The sequence below is a fragment of the Vigna umbellata genome, chromosome 3 (genome assembly GCF_029865625.1).
Source record: "Vigna umbellata cultivar VRB3 chromosome 3, Vumbellata_1.0, whole genome shotgun sequence".
NCBI classification, from domain to species: Eukaryota; Viridiplantae; Streptophyta; class Magnoliopsida; order Fabales; family Fabaceae; genus Vigna; species Vigna umbellata.
Window position 1 is genome coordinate 36,532,620 of NC_142167.1, and position 19,203 is coordinate 36,551,822.

At 34.3% G+C, this 19,203-nt stretch overlaps 1 protein-coding gene and 2 pseudogenes across 2 annotated transcripts; all 3 read left to right on the forward strand.

Annotated features, from left to right (window-relative positions):
- Window positions 1-1,268: 1,268 nt before the first annotated feature.
- LOC148202452 (pentatricopeptide repeat-containing protein At5g39680-like) lies at window positions 1,269-8,656 on the forward strand (annotated as a pseudogene). The gene is made up of 3 exons (XR_015785072.1): window positions 1,269-1,560; window positions 2,036-2,108; window positions 6,942-8,656. The product of XR_015785072.1 is annotated as a pentatricopeptide repeat-containing protein At5g39680-like (transcript).
- LOC148202453 (pentatricopeptide repeat-containing protein At5g39680 pseudogene) lies at window positions 6,572-7,175 on the forward strand (annotated as a pseudogene).
- A 1,923-nt stretch (window positions 8,657-10,579) lies between the features above and the next one.
- Window positions 10,580-14,204, forward strand: LOC148202454 (reticulon-like protein B16). The gene is made up of 6 exons (XM_088110115.1): window positions 10,580-11,213; window positions 11,422-11,505; window positions 12,126-12,306; window positions 12,394-12,535; window positions 12,935-13,004; window positions 13,737-14,204. The coding sequence occupies exons 2-6, from the start codon at window positions 11,469-11,471 to the stop codon at window positions 13,901-13,903; spliced, it is 597 nt and encodes a 198-aa protein (XP_087966241.1). The 5' UTR covers window positions 10,580-11,213; window positions 11,422-11,468; the 3' UTR covers window positions 13,904-14,204.
- Window positions 14,205-19,203: the final 4,999 nt, after the last annotated feature.

Genomic DNA, 19,203 nt, shown 5'->3' on the forward strand with positions numbered 1-19,203 from the left:
GAAGTCAATATAATGGCACATAGTTGCTGTGATTGTAATGTTTATAAAAGAGGAGCTGTTTGATAATAATTATTAAATTGGGAAGAATGATGGTCAGCTTAAAATTGTGTCGAATTCAAAGACGCATTAAACAAAGAGTAACTACCACCCATGAGTCTTTTGCACTTCCAAACACATAAAAGTTGATTAGTGTAAGTTCTGCTGGTTTAACTATGGAAGCTTCAATTAACCCTTCTTCTTCTTCTTCTCTTGTCACCATTCTCAGATTTGCATCATTTGCAAAGTGAAATTTATGTCTCTATGAACAGTGATTTCATCAGGACTACACAGCATGAAAATGACTTGACGGGTTAGGATTGCATTTCGTCTGGTTTAACGTGATTTCACATTTGAGAGGTGGGGGTGCTGCGACTAAAAATGGTAGAAATTTAGGGTTTTATATTAAAATAATTAAATAGAGTTAAAAGTAAAAAAAAGGTAAAAAAGGTTATTTTTGTAATTAAAAAAATTTGAAGAAGGTTGGGGAGGTAAAAGGAGCAAAGGTGGTGGTGGAGGGAGCAACACCCCAGGGCTAAAAGCCCCCAAACGGTCAGCCCAGCTTGCCTATGTCAGAAAAGAAAAATACATGACACTTCACCCTTCAGTTTTTTTTTAACGCCGTTAGTTTTTGAGGACGAAAAATTATGATTTTTTGAAGGAGGAGGATATCCCTTACTTTAAAAGATTACAGACTAAAAACAAATTCGCTTGATATATTAGAGACTAAAAACATATTTAACCAAAAAAAATCCTACATGCCTATTACTACATATATTTTGTATTTTAATTAAATCTCCAAGCACATTAATAATAATTTAAAAAAGAGATTCAACATTCGAATTTTAAGTTTTAAATTAATTTTTAAATCTCCGAATTATTTGATAATTTTAATTAGGACTCTAAATTAAGTAAGGTAGAACTGAGTCGTTAATCTTATAATTCTTTAATTGAGTGGTGATGATTTTTAAAATTGCCATATATTTTATTTTTACTATTTCACGGAAAACCAATTTCAAAATCATTTTTAAAAGACTCCAAAAACTTAAAAAGATCTAATATAAAAGAATTTTGATATGGAGAAATACTTAAAATTTTCAATTGATTTTGGGATCTATATTAATTTAACCCATTCCGAAAGATAATTAATTAGAAGGGTCTCCTAATAAATCATTCAAATAATTTTTTCCAATAATTAAATAATCACAATTACCATGGTATTTGAATAAGTTTTTTGTACCAGAAAAAACACAAAACAACTATTTGCATTTTCTCTTTCGGAATTGAAATCCCCAGTTTCAATCTTCATCATTTTTTAGAACCAACATTTCCCAAACCCCAGCTTCGTGCACTAACACAGAGTCGTTCCCAAATCGCCATCCTAAATCCCACTTCCAAATTTGTTCCCAAATTTGTTTGTTCTTCAAATACCTGAGGATTCCGAGTCCCCAAATCGCGTTTGCCAAACGTGACTCCAAAAAGTTGGGGACTTGAACACTGTTCAACGTTGTTCGCTGCTGCGAGGTGCCTATCTTTCCCTTTCTCGTAACACACGTCGAATATCTTTTATCGTGTAGGGTTCCAGGCATCCAAGTTTAAAGCTTTCTACATGATGCCGTATTACCTAACGGAACTTGAGATTGTTAATTTTTTTTATAATTTTGTTAACTGTCTGAGATGAATACCAGTAAAAAAGGAATAAAAAATGGATTTTGTTTGAACTTGAAAGTAAGTGGGTGGGGATGATTTGGTGTGTCCCAAAGTTGTATTATCTTACCTTACCCTTTTTAAGTTGAACAAATTATATGACAAATTGAGTACATGTAAGGAATTGGGTTGGTGTAAACCAGGTAAACTGTGTTTCACAAGTTAATTTTGGAGATGTCTTGTTCAATGCTGTAAGTGGTCAATTTTCTTGATAATGCAGATATTTTTTTGCTAAATTTAATTCTATCCTCCCGCAAACATATATACTTAAGTTTTCAGTGTACTTGAGCAGGCCATTTAGCTTTGGTGGCAAGTTGACTCAAACGGGCAACGCAAGGAAATCTCCACTAATTGACCATTACCAGGTAATGAAACATGCCAACCATAAACTATTTACATTTCTGAATCTCATTTTTTGTTGGGTTTATCATATAAGATTTCTTGTTGAATGACTTGATTGTTGATGTTTGTTCTCTGCATGATTAGAACTCTTACTTGGAATGAGAATGCATTGAAAGACGTGAGAATTATTTATCTAATACTCTAGTCATGATCATATGCGCGAAATCTTCATAAATGTATTTTTCATTCCATAGTATTCCAATTTAAAAACTACTGAATAACCTGTTATATCCTCTCGTTCTATTACTAAATCAACATTTTAAAATCCTTAAATTTAGCCTCTAAGCATTCGAACTCTGATTCAGTTCTAGTCTCATTCACTGTAATTAATACTGATTCAGTCCAAAATTCCAGTAATATGCACCGAATCCTCTACTGGTATGTTACTGATTTGGTAACACTAATAAATTTTTTAATAATTGAGCTTAAACTAAATGGGTTAAACCTTTTAGGTTAGAAAACAATTCCAACCCATAAAAAACACCCTGGAGTTGTCACCCTCACCTTCCATGAAGAGACTCGTAGAGAGGCCAGCGTTATGGCTGCCACTGCTAGGTACACCGATGCTGTCAGAGTTGCCACTGATAGAGGCGCCAAGCAGCCGTGAGGTCTGTCCGCGTATTATCCCTTACACTGGGAGGGATTGCATCGGGAGGCTGCTAGAGAAGCACAATCGCGAGCTGTGTCCGCTTCTTCCTCGCTGTTGGAAGGAACTGCATTGCAAGAAGCATTCCACACGAGTTGCAATTTAGAATGGCGATCCAACACGATCTTTGTAGATAGTGAGTTTTAAGTGAAGTGAGACTGGAGTGGGAGAAGAAGAACATCCCTTGGCACAGGTAATTTGTTAAAGGAAAATAAGAACATCCATAGCCTATAGACAATGCCTCCAAATGCAATTTGTTCTGAAGTTTCACGTATCAGTTCATCAGTCTGCAGCTTTAACTAACCCATTTAGCTTCTGATTTGGTGCCAACACATAAGGCTTAATCACAAAAATGCTACCCTGCACAGAAGAAAGAATATGTTTTTACATATACAACAAAATATTCACAGAAAGGTAGAGATATGTGTGGGTACTGGGTGGTCTGCTGGTTTTGTCACGAGCATTGTTAAACCAATAAGGTTCACTGTGGATTGTGATGATGTATAAAGTCTTTTTTATTTTTATTTTTGGAATTGTGAATAGCATTTTTGTGTAACGCTGTTGTAAATTCTTACTGTCTTGCTATTTATCTTTGTGCCATGAAAATGTTATTAATGATTATGAGCAGGCTCCAATCACAGTCTATATTTTTACTGGATGGATCTGTAACATGGCTATTAAAGTGAGATTCAAATGGTGAATCGTTTTTTATATATTTTGAATTGAAAGTCGAATCTTGTTTTGAAAAGGAAGATATATGACTTGTCTAATTTAAATGATAAAATAAACAAAATTTTTAAACAATCATTTGAATAGGAAGATGTATAACTTAATTTATTGTTTTGACTACAACATTATTGTACAAGGTGATGTTGAATTTTCATTTGTTTTAGGTTGCTATTAAAGTTGAAATATTTAATCTTTGTTTTCTTGCTGGAAGTTTGATACTCTGCTGGGTGGCTTCAGTGGTATGGGGATTCCTTTGTTTCACTTTCTCGTAATATTCTCCTTTTCCTTAAATGAATTGTATTATATGGTAAGTTATATTGATTGATTATAAATTCTAACATGTTGACATACATTACAATATTACTTACGTACACATTCAAGCTGATTGACCTGTCCAATCTCTAGTATAAGGACAAAAACTTTAGCCGTTTTCTATTTGTCTTGTGGCAGGGTATTCTCTCTACAATTTCCAATCCTTCAATGTTGAGGATTATATGTGTGCAGCATGCATCTTGACATGATGGTTATTTCTTTACTTTTCATTTTAGTTCTTTCTGTCTGATCAGAGTGATTGTCTACAGTGCCAGCTTTTTCTTTTCCTTCCAACCTTAACCACCTGGTCCTAATATCATTCTCCATGCTCAATTTTGAAATTCCAGGTCCTAAAATATCAATTAGACTGCTCAATCTTCGAATTCCAGGTTCTAAAACACTAGTTAGACTGCTCAATCTTGAATTAAAGGTCCTAAAATACCATTTAGACTGCACAATCTAGAAATTCCAGTCTGCTCAATTTTAGACTATGAAGCACATGAATATAATATTTTTAACATTAAAATTATATAAACATAACTGAAGATAATTTATAAATTTATGATATTAAAAAATAAAATGTACACAACAAAATATAATCATAGATTAATTTAACAATATAATAACCTTGGATTTAAAGAACGAACAAGACAATGAAAATATGTGCTACTCTTAGTTCAATGATCAATTAATGTTGAGTTTACTACCTCATAAAAGGATGAGCGTTCAATTCTGTATTTCAAACTTACTCATGAAAGGAAGAAATGTTTCTAAAGGTATTTTATTGATGTGGATGTAAGGAGACGAGTAAATACAAAGTTTGCAAACTTTTCAAATGAAAAAAAAAGCTTTTGTCAGTCTGGGTTCTTTAAGGGATAGGGGTAAAAGGGATGAAAAGTTATGGGGGATTCTTCATGGAGCTCTGACGTACGAACACTTCAAAAGATAGTGCTTAAGTTACTTGGACAACCATGTTCTTCTTGTTGTGAAAGAAATTGGAGTACCTATTTTGTTTTTCATTCTTTGAAAAAAAATAAGAGGACATCCCAAAGGACAAAGGATCTAGTATTTGTCTATAGCAATCTTCGTCTTCTTTGAAGAAACATTTCAAAATACAATGAAGAGGAAACTAAATTATGAGATATTGAAGAAATGACTTTTCATTTGATGACAATAAGACTCTTGAGATTGCCAACTTATCTCGACAAACTAGACTAATAAGTTATATTTTTCAATGAGATGACCAAATGTGATTGTCAATTAATAGTTTACAATTTGTTAGACTTTTGTAATGGTTTCTCTTGATTTTTTGGATTGTGAAGTATGATCAGTATATTTTAGTAGTCTTATAGTCATACAAATATGTATACTTCCATGTCTTCCTATCCTGTATTTTTTAATTTAGCCGTATGTGTTTGTGCTTCGTAGTTTGTAATAAAGTATCCTAGGGGTTTCTTTCTCCTTAAGTTTCTGTTGTAAGCAATTGATCCTTACAATTATATGAACCTGAATAGACAATGAGATCCAAGTTAAGATCTCTAAAAACTTTTCTCTTTAAGTTGGTATCATCAAAGACTATCCTAGTGAGGTTTGTTGGGCCTATTGTGCCATCCACTATTTGAGCACCCACAAATATCTAATTCCATGTTTGAGATGTCAAGTCTTTGACGATAGGGAATATTTTGGAGATCCCTCATTGACTAAAGATATGATCAAGTTATAGTATATAAGTAGGTGCAAATCTTATTTTATAAACCGATTTTGTAAGGTCGAGTTTTCTAATAAGGAAGAACAAAAAAGCCTTCCCACAGAGAGAAGTTTAATGGGATGGGCACCCACATAAGCTATACCTGCACAAGTTTGGCATAGAGTTGAGAATTTTCCAAAAGTCACATAATAAATCATTAAAATATTTTTAAAGGATGAACACTAATTTAAATAATTGTAAAAAAATACTTTACCATCGTATTTGAACCCACAATGTTCTTTGTATCAGAAAAACATAACAAAAAAGTTATTCGATAAGCATAGTAGAAGTGAGACTCCAAGTGTCTAACCATTTTCTCGTTCATAAGAATTGAACTGAGTTGAATTCCCCAATTTCAATATTTTCCTCGTCAGTTTTAGGGTTTCACTCTTCTATTCCTTTTCTCATCAATTTGATTCAAGCTTATCTTTTTCAATTCTCTGCTCTGTGTTCTTGGAGTGGCGTAGGATTTGAATTGGTTTTCCTTGGATATCTGTGGTATAAACTGTGCAGCCTGGTTTGAAATTTCTTTTTTTGATGTTTAACATTTGTTGCTATTTTTGGAGTGATTTTTTCTAATTGGAAATGGAATTTTAGATTTAGGTTTTCCTTTGATCATATAATTTCTAGCTTGGATAATTCTTTTGGTTGGTTACTGTTTAATTACTGGGAGGGTTGTGGCTATGATCTCGATAATTTTTGTCTTTCTTTTAATGTAATTTTCCGTGTTGCTCTATCCATTGTGTCAAACTTGTGCTAGTGTCTTTTTTAAGTGAATGGGTATTGTGACTCAGCTAACTTGTTGGATTATGATTTGGCTGAGATTCCTAAGTTCTAAAGAATGATTTTGATTCTCTCATATCATATATGGCTAATATGTTAATTGTCTCCTTGTCCGGGGGTATCTGCTTGGTAGGACTTCAGTTTTGGAGATATATGGTGATATATGGTGAAACAGATGGGGAATGAGGTGCTACATGAAAAGGGCAAAGATGAATTTGAGTCACAAGTTCAAAGAACTTGTTAACATTTTGAAACTCTCTGCCACTTCAAAGAGTCTGAGGTTGGGCAAAACAATCCATGCCCAATTGCTTGTTTGTAACCAAACTTCAAAAGACAGTGGCATCACTCTAATAAATTCACTGATCAATCTATACTCTAAATGTGGTCAATTGGAGTATGCCAGAAAGCTGTTTGACAGAATGCCACAGAGAAACGTGATTTCTTGGAGTGTTTTAATGGTGGGGTATTTGCACAAAGGGGATGTTGTGGGAGTACTTGGGCTATTCAGGAACATGGTTTCATTGGACAGTGCATGCCCCAATGAGTATATTTTTACCATTGTTCTTTCTTGTTGTGCAGACAGTGGGAGAGTCCAAGAGGGGAAGCAATGTCATGGGTATTTGTTTAAGTCCGGTTTGTTGTTGCATCAGTATGTGAAGAATGCACTTGTTCACGTGTACTCTAGGTGCTTTCATGTGGTTTCAGCCTTGCAGATTTTGGGAACAGTGCCTGGGAATGATGTGTTTTCTTATAATTCTATCTTGAGTGCACTTGTGGAATCAGGGTGTAGAGAAGAAGTTGAAAGGGTTCTGAACATGATGGTGGATGAATGTGTGTCTTGGGATGGTGTTACTCACGTAAATATGTTGTGCCTTTGTTCTCGTTTTAAAGATTTGCAATTGGGTATGCAGATTCATGCACAGTTGATGAAGACTGGATTGGTATTTGATGTCTTTGTTATTAGCACACTGATAGACATGTATGGGAAATGTTGTAAAGTTCTAAATGCGAGAAAGCATTTTGATGACGTGCAAGATCGGAATGTGGTTGCATGGACTGCCATGCTGACTGCATATTTGCAAAATTGATATTTTGAGGAAACTTTGAATCTATTTCCAAGAATGGAGCTAGAGGGTACACATCCAAATGAGTTCACTTTTGCAGTTCTTCTAAATGCTTCTGCAAATTTGGTTGCACTAACGTATGTTGATGCATTACATGGTCGTATAATGAAATTAGGGTTTAAGAATCATCTCATTGTTGGAAATGCTTTAGTAAATATGTATTCCAAGAGTGGCAATATTGATTCTTCATATAGTGTGTTCTCAAACATGATATATAAAGATGTGATTACATGGAATGCTATGATATGTGGTTATTCCCATCATGGACTTGGTAAACAAGCTTTACTAGTGTTTCAAGACATGATGTCTGCTGGAGAATGTCCAAACTATGTAACCTTCATTGGGGTACTTTCTGCTTGTGCTCATTTGGCTCTTGTGCAAGAAGGGTTCTACTATTTTGATCAACTAATGAAGGAACTTAATATCGAGCCTGGATTGGAACATTACACATGTATGGTTTCTCTTTTGTGTAGGGATGGTCAACTTAATGAGGCTGAAAATTTTATGAAGGCGAAAACAGAAGTCAAGTGGGATGTAGTTGCTTGGCGTACTTTGCTTAACGCATGCCATGTTCATCGAAACTATAATTTAGGGAAGTTAATTGCAGAAACTGTGACTGATGGACCCTCATGATGTAGGAACATATACATTACTATCAAACATGTATGCCAAGGCAAGGAAATGGGATGGAGTAGTGGAGATTAGAAAATTGATGAAGGAAAGGAATATTAAGAAGGAACCCGGTGCGAGTTGGTTAGGTATAAGAAATGATACTCATGTCTTTGTTTCAGAAGGAAGCAATCATCCAGAATCTACTCAAATCTATGAGAAAATTCAAGAGTTGTTATCAATGATTAAGCCACTGGGGTATGTGCCTGATGTTGGTGCTGTGCTGCATGATGTGGAAGAGGAACAAAAGGAAGGTTATCTTAGCTATCACAGTGAGAAGCTAGCATTAGCATATGGCCTCATGAAAATACCTCCACCAGGGCCAATCCGAATAATAAAAAACCTTAGGATGTGTGATGATTGTCACATTGCTGTAAAATTGATTTCAAAGGTCACAAATAGGTTGATAGTTGTAAGAGATGCTAACCGTTTTCATCATTTTAGAGATGGATTATGCACATGCAATGATCACTGGTAGCAATGTGAGGAAATTTTAATTCATGTTTGTTTGAAATCAACATGGTGTTTTGTGGAGCATAAAAAAAAGAACTTTGGATCACATATGCATGCATTATTAAGGATATCATTTTAGTCTGAGCATGTCAAACAACATGGACATGTATTTCCAACAAAATAGTCACTATGGTGTTTTGAAGGTATCTGTATACCTTGGCCAATACAAATTTGATGGCATATTGGCATATCTAAAAGAACTTGGTAGGTCTGAATGTTGGACCAAAATTGGAAAAGCTTGACCAATACCAAGTACTTCTCACATGAATTTCTTGATTTGATTTTACTTCATAAGATGAAGTTTTTAATTTCTTCCAAAAAAGAGAAAATACTTCTTAAATTCAGATTCCAGGTCAGTTTGTTTGTGCTTATTTGTTTTAAAGTCTGTTTTGCTAAAAAAATAAATTGATGCTTTCTTCTAATATGTTTTTCTAATCTGTTTATTTTAAAAATAAGTAGTTTTCAACTATTTTTAATGAGTGAATCTTATCTACTTAAATATGTGATTTTTAAAAAAGGATCTGTTTATTTCAAAAACACTTATTTTAAATTTAAACAAACTGGCACATGATGAAGTCAGTATGTTTAAGTGTGCTCATCTACTAATTATTGTTTTCCTTCAAATTTTATTGTCAAAATATGTTTTTTTCTTCGGCTGAGCAAAAAATAGAGTAAATACTCAATTGTTTCCAAGATGAGTGGTCTGACATCTACTGATTAAAATTTCCACGTAAATGAATCATTGAGAAATTTATCTGCTTAGATGTAAGTCCTTTATCTGTATTTGATATTTGATATGCAGACATAGACTTTTCTTTGTATTTGATACAAAAGGACTTACTGGAAGCAAATGAATTTTTCAAGGACCCATTTTCTTGAAATTTTTTATACTGGAACATTCCAGTCAGTGCACAAACTTTGCTTTGTATTTGATTCAAAAGGACTTATATGTGTCAGGCTTTTTGTCTTGCACGTCCAATTGGAACCTTCTTGATCAATGCATAGAGTTTATTATCCAAGTGCTTTTGGATGTGACCCCCATAAAAGAGAGTTTGTCAAAAAGTTATTATGATGCCAAAAGATTAGTATCAAAGCTAGGATTGGAAGCTAAAGAGTTGATTGCTGTGGAGATGGTTATATTTTTTTTTTCAATGACTTTTGGAAAACAAGAGGGAAAGTTAGTTAAATCAAATTTGTCAAACGCCAAGGTATCATGATTGCCACACTGGAACAAGTAACAAAATACAAGTTCCAGTTTGGGCAATTTTCTATTTGCTTATAATCCTAAGGTTGCAAAGACTGTCTGCATTGTTTCAAACTGCAGGACAAACCGTGAAAAGAGAAGAACCTCATGAGTGTTATGCCATCCATATGATGGCACAACTTGGAAGCACTTTGATCTAGTACATCTAGATTTTTCCATGAATTAAGACTTGGTTTATGCTTTGATGGGTTTAATTTATATATCAAGGCATCATTTTCACTATTTTTGTTGGCTTGTAACTTTTACCATATTCAATCATCCACATGAATGTGGATGTCAAAAGGTAGTTGTTTTTGTGTTGCCTTATAGCAAGCCCATCTAATTCAAAGGCCAATATTGATGCTCATTTAGAGCCTTTTTATTAACTATCTAAAGAAGTCATGGGATGGAGTTTTGACATATGATGTTTCAAGGAAGCAAATTTTTTAGGATGAAAGCAACTTTGATGTGGATTATTAATGAGTTTGCTGCTTGTTTTGTTGTCTGTTCGGGTCATGGTAGGTTTGCCTTTGTGCATTGCATAAGAACTCCTTCACATTACATTATGGCAGCAAAGTTGTTGGTTTGACTTACTAGGTTCTTCAATTACGTTTATCCATTTCAGAAGAACAAAACGCCCTTCATAAAGGGAGAAACCTAACCTAACCACTTGCACTGCTTTGGCATAGATTTGAGAATTTTCCACAAAGTCACAACTTTGGTGTATTAATTTAACCAATTATTAATGATAATTAATTGCTTTTAAAAAAAATGAAACATAATTAATTAGAAGGGTCTCCTACTAATTCATCCGAATAATTTTTCAAATATGAACAATAATTTAGTATTAAAAACATACTATTAGTGTAGTATTTGAATCCACAATGTTCTTTGTACCAAAAAAACAAAAAAATTATTTGCAATGCAAATCCTAAGCATACGGGACTCCACGTTTCTAAGCATTTTCTCAGTCCAATGAATTGAATACCTTGATCTATTCCCATTCTCATTGCAATCGAGTCTAAATTTGATTCAAGCTTCTATCTTTCAATTCTCTGCATTGCGTTCTTGGCATGACATAATTTCAACTGGTTTTCCTTTGATCTTTGTGGTAGAAATAGTGTAACCGGTTTGAAAGTTGGGTTTTTCTAATATTTAAGATTTGTTGTTGCTATTTTATTGTGATTTTTGCTAATTGGTAATGGATTTATGATTTAGGTTTTCAATTGTCATATGGTTTCTAGCTTGGATAATTCTCATGGTTAGCTACTGTATTACTTTCTGGCTGTCAATATGATCTTGGTAACTTTAGTTTTTTTTTATGCAAACTTTTGTGATTGAACCATGCACTGAGTCAAACTTGTGCTAGTTTTTTTTCCTCGAGTGCATGGGTATTGTTGTGATTTAGTTGACTTGTTGGATTATGATTTAGTGGGGAAGACTGAATTCTGAAGATTGATTTTGATGCTTTCATATCATATATCTGTCTAATATGTTTGATTATTTCCAGATCTGGGGTATCTGCTTTGTAGGACTTCAGTTTCAGAGTTCTGTGTAATGTCTGAATCAGAAGCTCAGCTTCCTACTGCCTTTGGTATGTTGTAATTTTGTGGTTTCTGATTCATGTACACGGATTGTCTGTTTTATGATGTTTTTATTCAAGTGGAGATTTTGATAATTGGACACAACGTACACATGAGCTTCCCCTTTATTGATGTCTACTGAATCCAAGCTTTATTGCTAATTGTGGTCGCCTATTGTCATCATCCTTGATATTGTGGTTTGGTGTGACTGATGTGTCCACAATTATGATTGTGAAGACTCCAAAAAGCTTGATATTGTAGTCCAAAAACCTTGAACTGTTTTTTCTTAAAACCTTGGTAGAACCTTCAGGAGCCTTCCTTATGCATGGGTACTTTGATTCATATTTAATTTTTCTTTTCTACTGTGAGCATATTCTGTTCTTCTTTTGTGTTGGTCAACTTGGTAAAATATTAATTGTTCAGAGGAATTGAGAATTGTTCTGAGTTGACATTTTGATTTCTTTTCCATATACTCAAACTAGTTAATGATACCTTTTAATAAATTGAACTCTGTCTTTACAAATAAAGATAAAATGCTGAAGGGCATAATTTTGACTGCTGCAGTTTTTTGTTATGGGTTCAATATGGTTCTACTAGTTCTGATGTTTGCTTTCCTTTGTCTGTTTTGTAGTTGCTGATGTTCTACTGTGGAAGAGGTGGCACATTTCCTTGGGTGTCATTGTTGTTGCTACAGTTGCTTGGATCGTGTTTGAGTGGACCAATTTACCATTTTTAACAATATGTTCAGATGTCTTACTGATTTTGATCGTACTGTTGTTTCTGCATGCTAACTATGCTGCCCTCAGAAATAAGTATGACTGCCATCCCTTTAATGCCTTTTTTTTTTATCGTTTTCAACATTAGAACAATGTCATCTGTATCCTTTTCTTCTCACGCAGACAACCACCAACATTACCTGAACTAGTTGTGTCAGAGGAGATGGTTAATAATGTGGCAGCTTCATTTCGGGTCAAAATCAACAATGTTCTTCTTATAGCCCATGACATCACTATTGGCAAGGATTTTAGAATTTTTTTCAAGGTTAGTGTGTTTCATGTTGCAGCCTTTTAGTATTGTAGCTTGGGGAAGTGTGACCTAAATAATTAGTATTTCTTTTCGTTGTAAAGAATTATAGGTTTTGTATGCTATTGTCTAGAAGGATTACACTTAATTTGGCAATGGCTTATCAAATGCTTTCAATAGTCACTCCCTTCATTGAACTTGCTCTGTTTAAGTAATTCCTTCAAATGTATCATTTGTTTTTCAATACTATCTTTGGGCATTTCTGTTATGTAAGCATTTTTCTCAAGTTTTTCTTTTCTGCAGCAATGTGCTTTATGCACCTAGAATTATAAATGAGATGATGGTAATCATCAATATTTTTTATGACTTGGTGGAAAATTAACTGACATAATTTAGTGTCTATTGTCTACTTGACAGGTGGTTATTTGTCTGTGGCTCTTGTCTGTCATCGGCAGCGTCTTCTCCTTCTTTACCCTCGCATATATTGGTATGCTTTCAATTTCTGATGTTCCTAACAGACCATCCTTTTTCATTGATGTATATAGTAAACACCGTAATATATCAATTTTGGATTTTTATCTTTTGTTTGGTTTTTGGTGGGTTGTGTTGAAGGTCATTTGCATCCAACTCCATTCAATGTACATTGTTTCCATTTACCCCATTGGATGTTTGCACAAACATACATGATTAGGTGCTTTTGAACCTTTTTACCTGCATATCACTGTACACATACATTGGATGTTGTATATTGAAGAGCCATTTTAACAGCCAATTGTCTTGAACATCTCACATCTGTTTTTAGATGTAGTATGTTGCCAAGCTCTACCTATGATACATCCTGAAAATATATCTGGGTGTAATTTGTTAACACTCCTTTGACAGAAACAAGTGGTGTATATTAGCTCATGTTTATAGGATTTGCTAATGTATACTTACATTTTAGGAGTACATTCACAAATTATAACTACAGTAGATCTTAAAATACAAATTACAATGTTGTCCTTCTAAAAGATAGAAGTTTGTTAGTGTGTACTCACTCACTTTTTAGAATTGAGTGTGCTAGCAAACTATAATCTCAGTAGATCTTAATATACACCCATATGTAACTTGCAACATACTTATTTAGGAAAACAAGTGGGTCTATGATAGAAAATCCCTATATGACATACATGACACTTTGTTAATTTTTTTTTATATTCTTCCTCTTTAATGGTGACAGGAACCCTTCTTATGATTACCATCCCTGCATTGTACCGCAAATATGGAGGTTATGTAGATAAATGTTGTGGAGTAATAAACCGCCAACTTTCAAGACATTATAGAATAGTAGATGAGAATGTTTTCAACAGACTTCCACGAAATATACCAAAGGAAAAAGAGCCTTGATTTCCAAGGTCTTCCTACCCATTTCATGTTCATTCTCTGAAAGAAACTATTCCATTTTGTTGTTGGTTATGTTGTTTAGAATCTTACAAACTTAGTTGTCTGTTCATGCCGACAACTAATGGCAGTTTTCATTTTTCTGTCTTCTGATAGAGAAAGGTTGGAAGCTTTTGTGTACAAAGTTGGAGGATTTTGAACTAAAATGTGGTGATCTTTTTGTGAAAACCTTTGTTGAAAGTTTTATAGGAGTTGCACATTGTCATTATTTTCTAATGTGATGCTTCTTACATTTTAATGCCTCGTACATTTTGTTTTTTTAACTGGGTTTATAAAGTGTTAGTCACATCGCTTAATGATTTCATTAACATCATGTAATGTGTAAGCAGATAAAAAAAATACATTACAGTTCAAATGACTAATCAAATGCTAAGTGGATTCGGTTGTCTCTTTAAATCTTTTAAATCTTCCTGATTAAAATACTTTGCATGGTGAAATAATTCACCAAAATCTTTAAGTATGTATAAGTTGAGCCATCCAAAGAGAAATTGAGTAAAAATGAATACGATGTGACTTAAAAAAGCACCGATTTCACACAATTATAGTGTTTGAAAATTTTCTTTAAATAAAAAATAAACCATAGGATCCAATAAAACTACATCTAAAATGTAGAACCAAACAAGTTACAATAATTAGTACCCAATTCATGTCAAGTTTCTTGAATGGCTATTTTTTAACAAAAGAAATTTTTTTAAATTACAATGTAACACTCCAATAATCTAGAAGTATTCATTTAACTGGCTTAAAAGAAGTATTTATTTAACAAAATTAAATCTTCTTTGTAACTTGGTAAAGTACTGCTAATTTCGTAATTTTAAGTTTCTTATTTAAAGAGTCTCATTTATAATTTCACAAATTTTTTGTAAATTTTAATCAATAATAGATAATGTATTAGTAAAGATGTATTAAAAGAATGTATTACTAGAACTTTCCCTTTGGGCATATTACTTTCCCAACAGTAACCCTACTATTATTTGTTGGCATATGGATGAAGGAAACATCAAAAGTACTTACTACCTAGTCAAAACCCTTTTCTCACTGTCCTTCAAACAAATTGCTATAAGTAGGATATATATAAGTTAAAAAATGTTTTCAAATTTATTATCAAAAAATTTGGGATTGAAATGGTATGTTATTTTTTTATATAAGGGTTAAATATGTTTTTCGTCTCTTAAGTATCACATGATATTGAGTTTAGTTCCTATTCGAAACTTTTGTTCCTTTTAGTTCTTTTAGTTTTGAAACTATTGCAATTAGTCCTTAAAATTGAACGGCGTTAACTTTTGTTTGATGTGACAAACGATGAGNAATAATTTTATGAGCAGTTTAAATTCAATTCAAGTTTAGTTTAATTTTCTGTTTCTAAAAAAACTGCAAGTCTAATTTACTGTATTTTTGTTTTCTGTTCCAGATCTGTTTTTACTGTTTCATGTTGCTGCAATTTCGTTTTTACTGTACCAATTTCGTTTTCACTGTTTTAAATTTTGTTTTATTGTTTTGAATTTAAATTCAGTCTTATTTAAATTTTACCGCAACCAAAAACTTTTTCAAAACCCCCCCACTATGTGTTTGATCTAAGATTTGAACCAAATTTGGTCCTTGAGAGACGACCTAGGAGTCATGTCCTAGCACTATACTGCATTCTTTTATGCACAACTTTTGTGAGAGGTGCGACCCTCTCATCAAAATGGCGCCGTTGCCGGGGACCAACGGTTCAGTCTTAGGTCTTTTTGTTGTGTTTGTGTGTGTTGTGTTTTGTCTTGTGTTGTGATGTGATGTTCTGTTTTGTGTGTGCGTGTTGCATGTATAAATGTGTTGTGTTTTATTTGTTTCGTGATTTTTAGTATTCTTCTTTTTCCATGTCTACCTATTTTGATTTCGTGAATACTGCTTGTTTTGCTAGTGCCTCTGATTATGATTCTCATTCTGCATGTTACTCTGATTGTAATTCATATTCTGCTGATTTCTATGTTGAGAACAATATGACTCATCCTCTAATTTCTGAGAGTGCTCTTTGTGAGCCGGTTTCACTTAAGGAGGATGATCTTCATTGCGATCTCACCTCTGGACTGATACATTTGCTGCCTAAGTTTCATGGTTTTGCAGGGGAATGCCCACACAGACATTTGGAGGAGCTCCACATCATGTGCTCTTCAATGAAGCCTCCAGATGTCCCTCTTGATTACATTTTCTTGACCGCATTTCCGCATTCATTACAAGGAGCAGCTAAGGATTGGAAAGACTCTCTTCCTCTGAGATCCGTTACCAATTGGGGATATCTTGAGCATCAGTTTCTGAGCAAATTTTCCCTTGTGCAATATGTTTAGAGCAACGGTCTTGGATGGAATGACCCTACCTTGGAATGGTATAATGCTCCACAACATCATTATCAAGAACCACCATTCCAGAGTACTTGTATGCCTCCACCAGTCCAGCAATACCAAAGTCAGCAATATGATGCTCTTGCCCAAATAGCTCGTCAGCCTTCTACTTCTGAGCCTACATTGCAGGAGTTGTTGGAGCAGATGACCATGCAGAACCTTCAGTTTCAGCAAGAGAACATGCAGTTCCAGCAAGAAATAGGAGCTGCCATTCAGAGTATGACTGATCAAATAGGGCAGATGGCCACTCAACTCACTGAGGAACAGTCTCAAGATTCAGAGTTACCATTTCAGACTGTTCAGATTCCAGATGATGATGATAGTGGCATCAACATAGAAGATGGCGAGAAGAGTCATGAGCTTACTACTACGCCACATACTTTCCCACCTTCAGATGGTCCCACTCTTGCACCTGAGGAGACCGAGAAAGATTTTGAGGACCAGGCATATATGAGCAACATTTTTGAGAAAGGTAGACCATCATCAGCTTCCACCACTCTTCCAATCTTCAGGGAAGTGGAGGTAAGCATACCTCAGTATGATTATGTTAGTGATGATTATATTGATGATTATGTTGTTGAGAGGTATGCTGATGATTATATTGTTGTTGAGTCTGATTTTAATTTTCCCTCTATGCATGATGAGAACCAATTTTTGCTGTCGCATCCGAATGTTTATCTCCATGCATTGAACATGAATCTGAGTCTGTAGTTGATATTGCTTGTGATTTTGAAATTGATTCATGTTCTGAGGATGTATCTGAGGTTCAGTCTGATAAATTGGGATTGGGTGTTATACCTCTGCACGTCATTTCTTTGGAGCCACATTGCACTAACCATGTTGCAGGAGGTACACATGAATTTGACCAACATGCACCCACAGTGGAAGGAAAAGGCGCTTACATACACACTAGTTTCAACAGCAATAGGCACCAGCTGAACCCGCTCATCAACAATCCTTGCTTCTTAGATCCAGTTGTGGATGATATCTCCCTGCTAGATCAAATCTGGAGGATGAAGCAATTCTTCCTCAAAACTTCCTTGTTGGACCCTAAGACAGAAGACATCTCCCTACAAGTCCAAAATTGGCAACTGCCACCATGATCAGGGGAGTATTTCTTTTCTCTTCTCCCCCTTTTTCCTACTTTTATTGCACTTGTCCATGATATGATTACTGATTTGATTCCTGATCTTAGGCTTATGACACATTGAGGACACTGTGTAGTTTAAGTGTGGTCTATTGGGGGAGATTCTGTTTTTTCTGTTAGTTTTTGTTTTCTTGGCTAAATTTTTTTTTTCTTTTCTAGGTAGTGTTTGTTTTGTCTTGTATACAGTTTTACATGTTTCTCTTGATTTCTGGACTTTGTTTAGGTTGTCAGTTTTCCTTCACTTCATTGATACTTATTTGTTTGAAATCCTTGCTTTTCTCTGCTTGGAAGATGATTATGATTTTTGAGAGTTGAATTGATTGTGACAGAATTACCCTGTGTGAGATTTGAGCCACTTTATGTTCTTTCTTGTGTGTGATATGTCTCTTGATTGCTTGCGCATATGCCTTGGCTTGACTCTTGTTGATAATTCTTGATTGATATGCATGTTTGGAAGTGATAAAGGCAGTTTTGTTTTTGAGCCTCTCTAGAGCCAGATGAACCTACCCTGTTTTGATCCATTGATAACCCTTTTGAGCCTATACTTTTCCCCATTTCTTTGTTTTGAAGCTCATTCACCAGCCCTAAAAGAAAAAAAAAAACCATTATTACCTTAGCCTTAAGGATTTTGAAGCTTTGGAATTGTTTTGGGAATAAGTGTGGTCTCCTGGGAGTTTCAGAGGAATTGGCTGGTTGGTTCCTCTTCTTGTTTTGTGTTTTTAAATATGTTGTGTATCTTGTCTCTTACAGTTGTGTCCTAAAGAGTGAGAAAAGAAAAAAGAGACAGGATGAAAAAAAAAAGCAGAAAAATAGTGAAAAAAAAATAATAATGGAGTCAAGAAGAGGATGAAATTAGAGGTTGTGGGTGTGTTTGAATGTGTTTACACTTGTTCCCCATTGCTCCTCTGTTCCTTATGGTTTGTAGCTTCTTACCCAGATATACCCTCCCTTGTCCTTGGCCCCATTACAACCATGAAAAGACCTTTTGATTTGAACATGCGTATGTGCTTGAGTGTTGATATTAGAGGCTTGCCAAGTCTATTTGTGATTGCTTTCTTGAGTGCATTGAGTGATATTGATTTACCCTAAACACTTGAGAGAAACACTGATAGTGCATCTGTGAGGTTTTGTTACTTTTGATTCACCTCTTGAGCTGATTAATCATTTTGCCATGTCTTGAATTGCTTGGATGATTTCATGAGTATCTGCTTTCTCTGATTCATTCTGTGTTGGAATTGTCTACTTCTTTTCTCTGTCCAGATTTCTTGAGGACTGTGCAAATTCTGTTTGTTTCCTTGCGAGTCTTTGTTTTCTGTGTGCTAAGTTTGTGTCATACCCTAAATGTCCTTTGAACTATTCCCTGATCTGCGTCTTGATTTTGCCCAGGAGTGCAAAAGACTAAGTGTGGTCTATTTTGATGAATCAATATTTTATTGATTTCACTTAGTTTATTGTACCGGATTTAATCAAGGAATTATGCTTAAATGTCCAGTATTCTCCCATTTTTCTTAATTGTGCTTAATTTGATCAGAAATTTTTATTTTAATTAATTTGAATTATCTTAGACTAATTATTTGCATTATTAATTGTAGGGAAATTATTGGACAATATTTGGGACATTTGGAGGTGAAAAGAAAATGCCACATAAATTATAATTTAAGTAAAATGATTGAGGAGGTGTGGATTTAGTTTTTGGAGGTGCATGCGGTAATTTATTC

Coding starts and splice junctions, on each gene's coding strand:
- LOC148202454 (XM_088110115.1), top strand. CDS start 11,469: ATGTCTGAATCAGAAGCTCAGCTTCCTACTGCCTTTG. Junction 12,307..12,393: donor TATGCTGCCCTCAGAAATAA/GTATGACTGCCA, acceptor CTTCTCACGCAG/ACAACCACCAACATTACCTG. Junction 13,005..13,736: donor CTTTACCCTCGCATATATTG/GTATGCTTTCAA, acceptor TAATGGTGACAG/GAACCCTTCTTATGATTACC.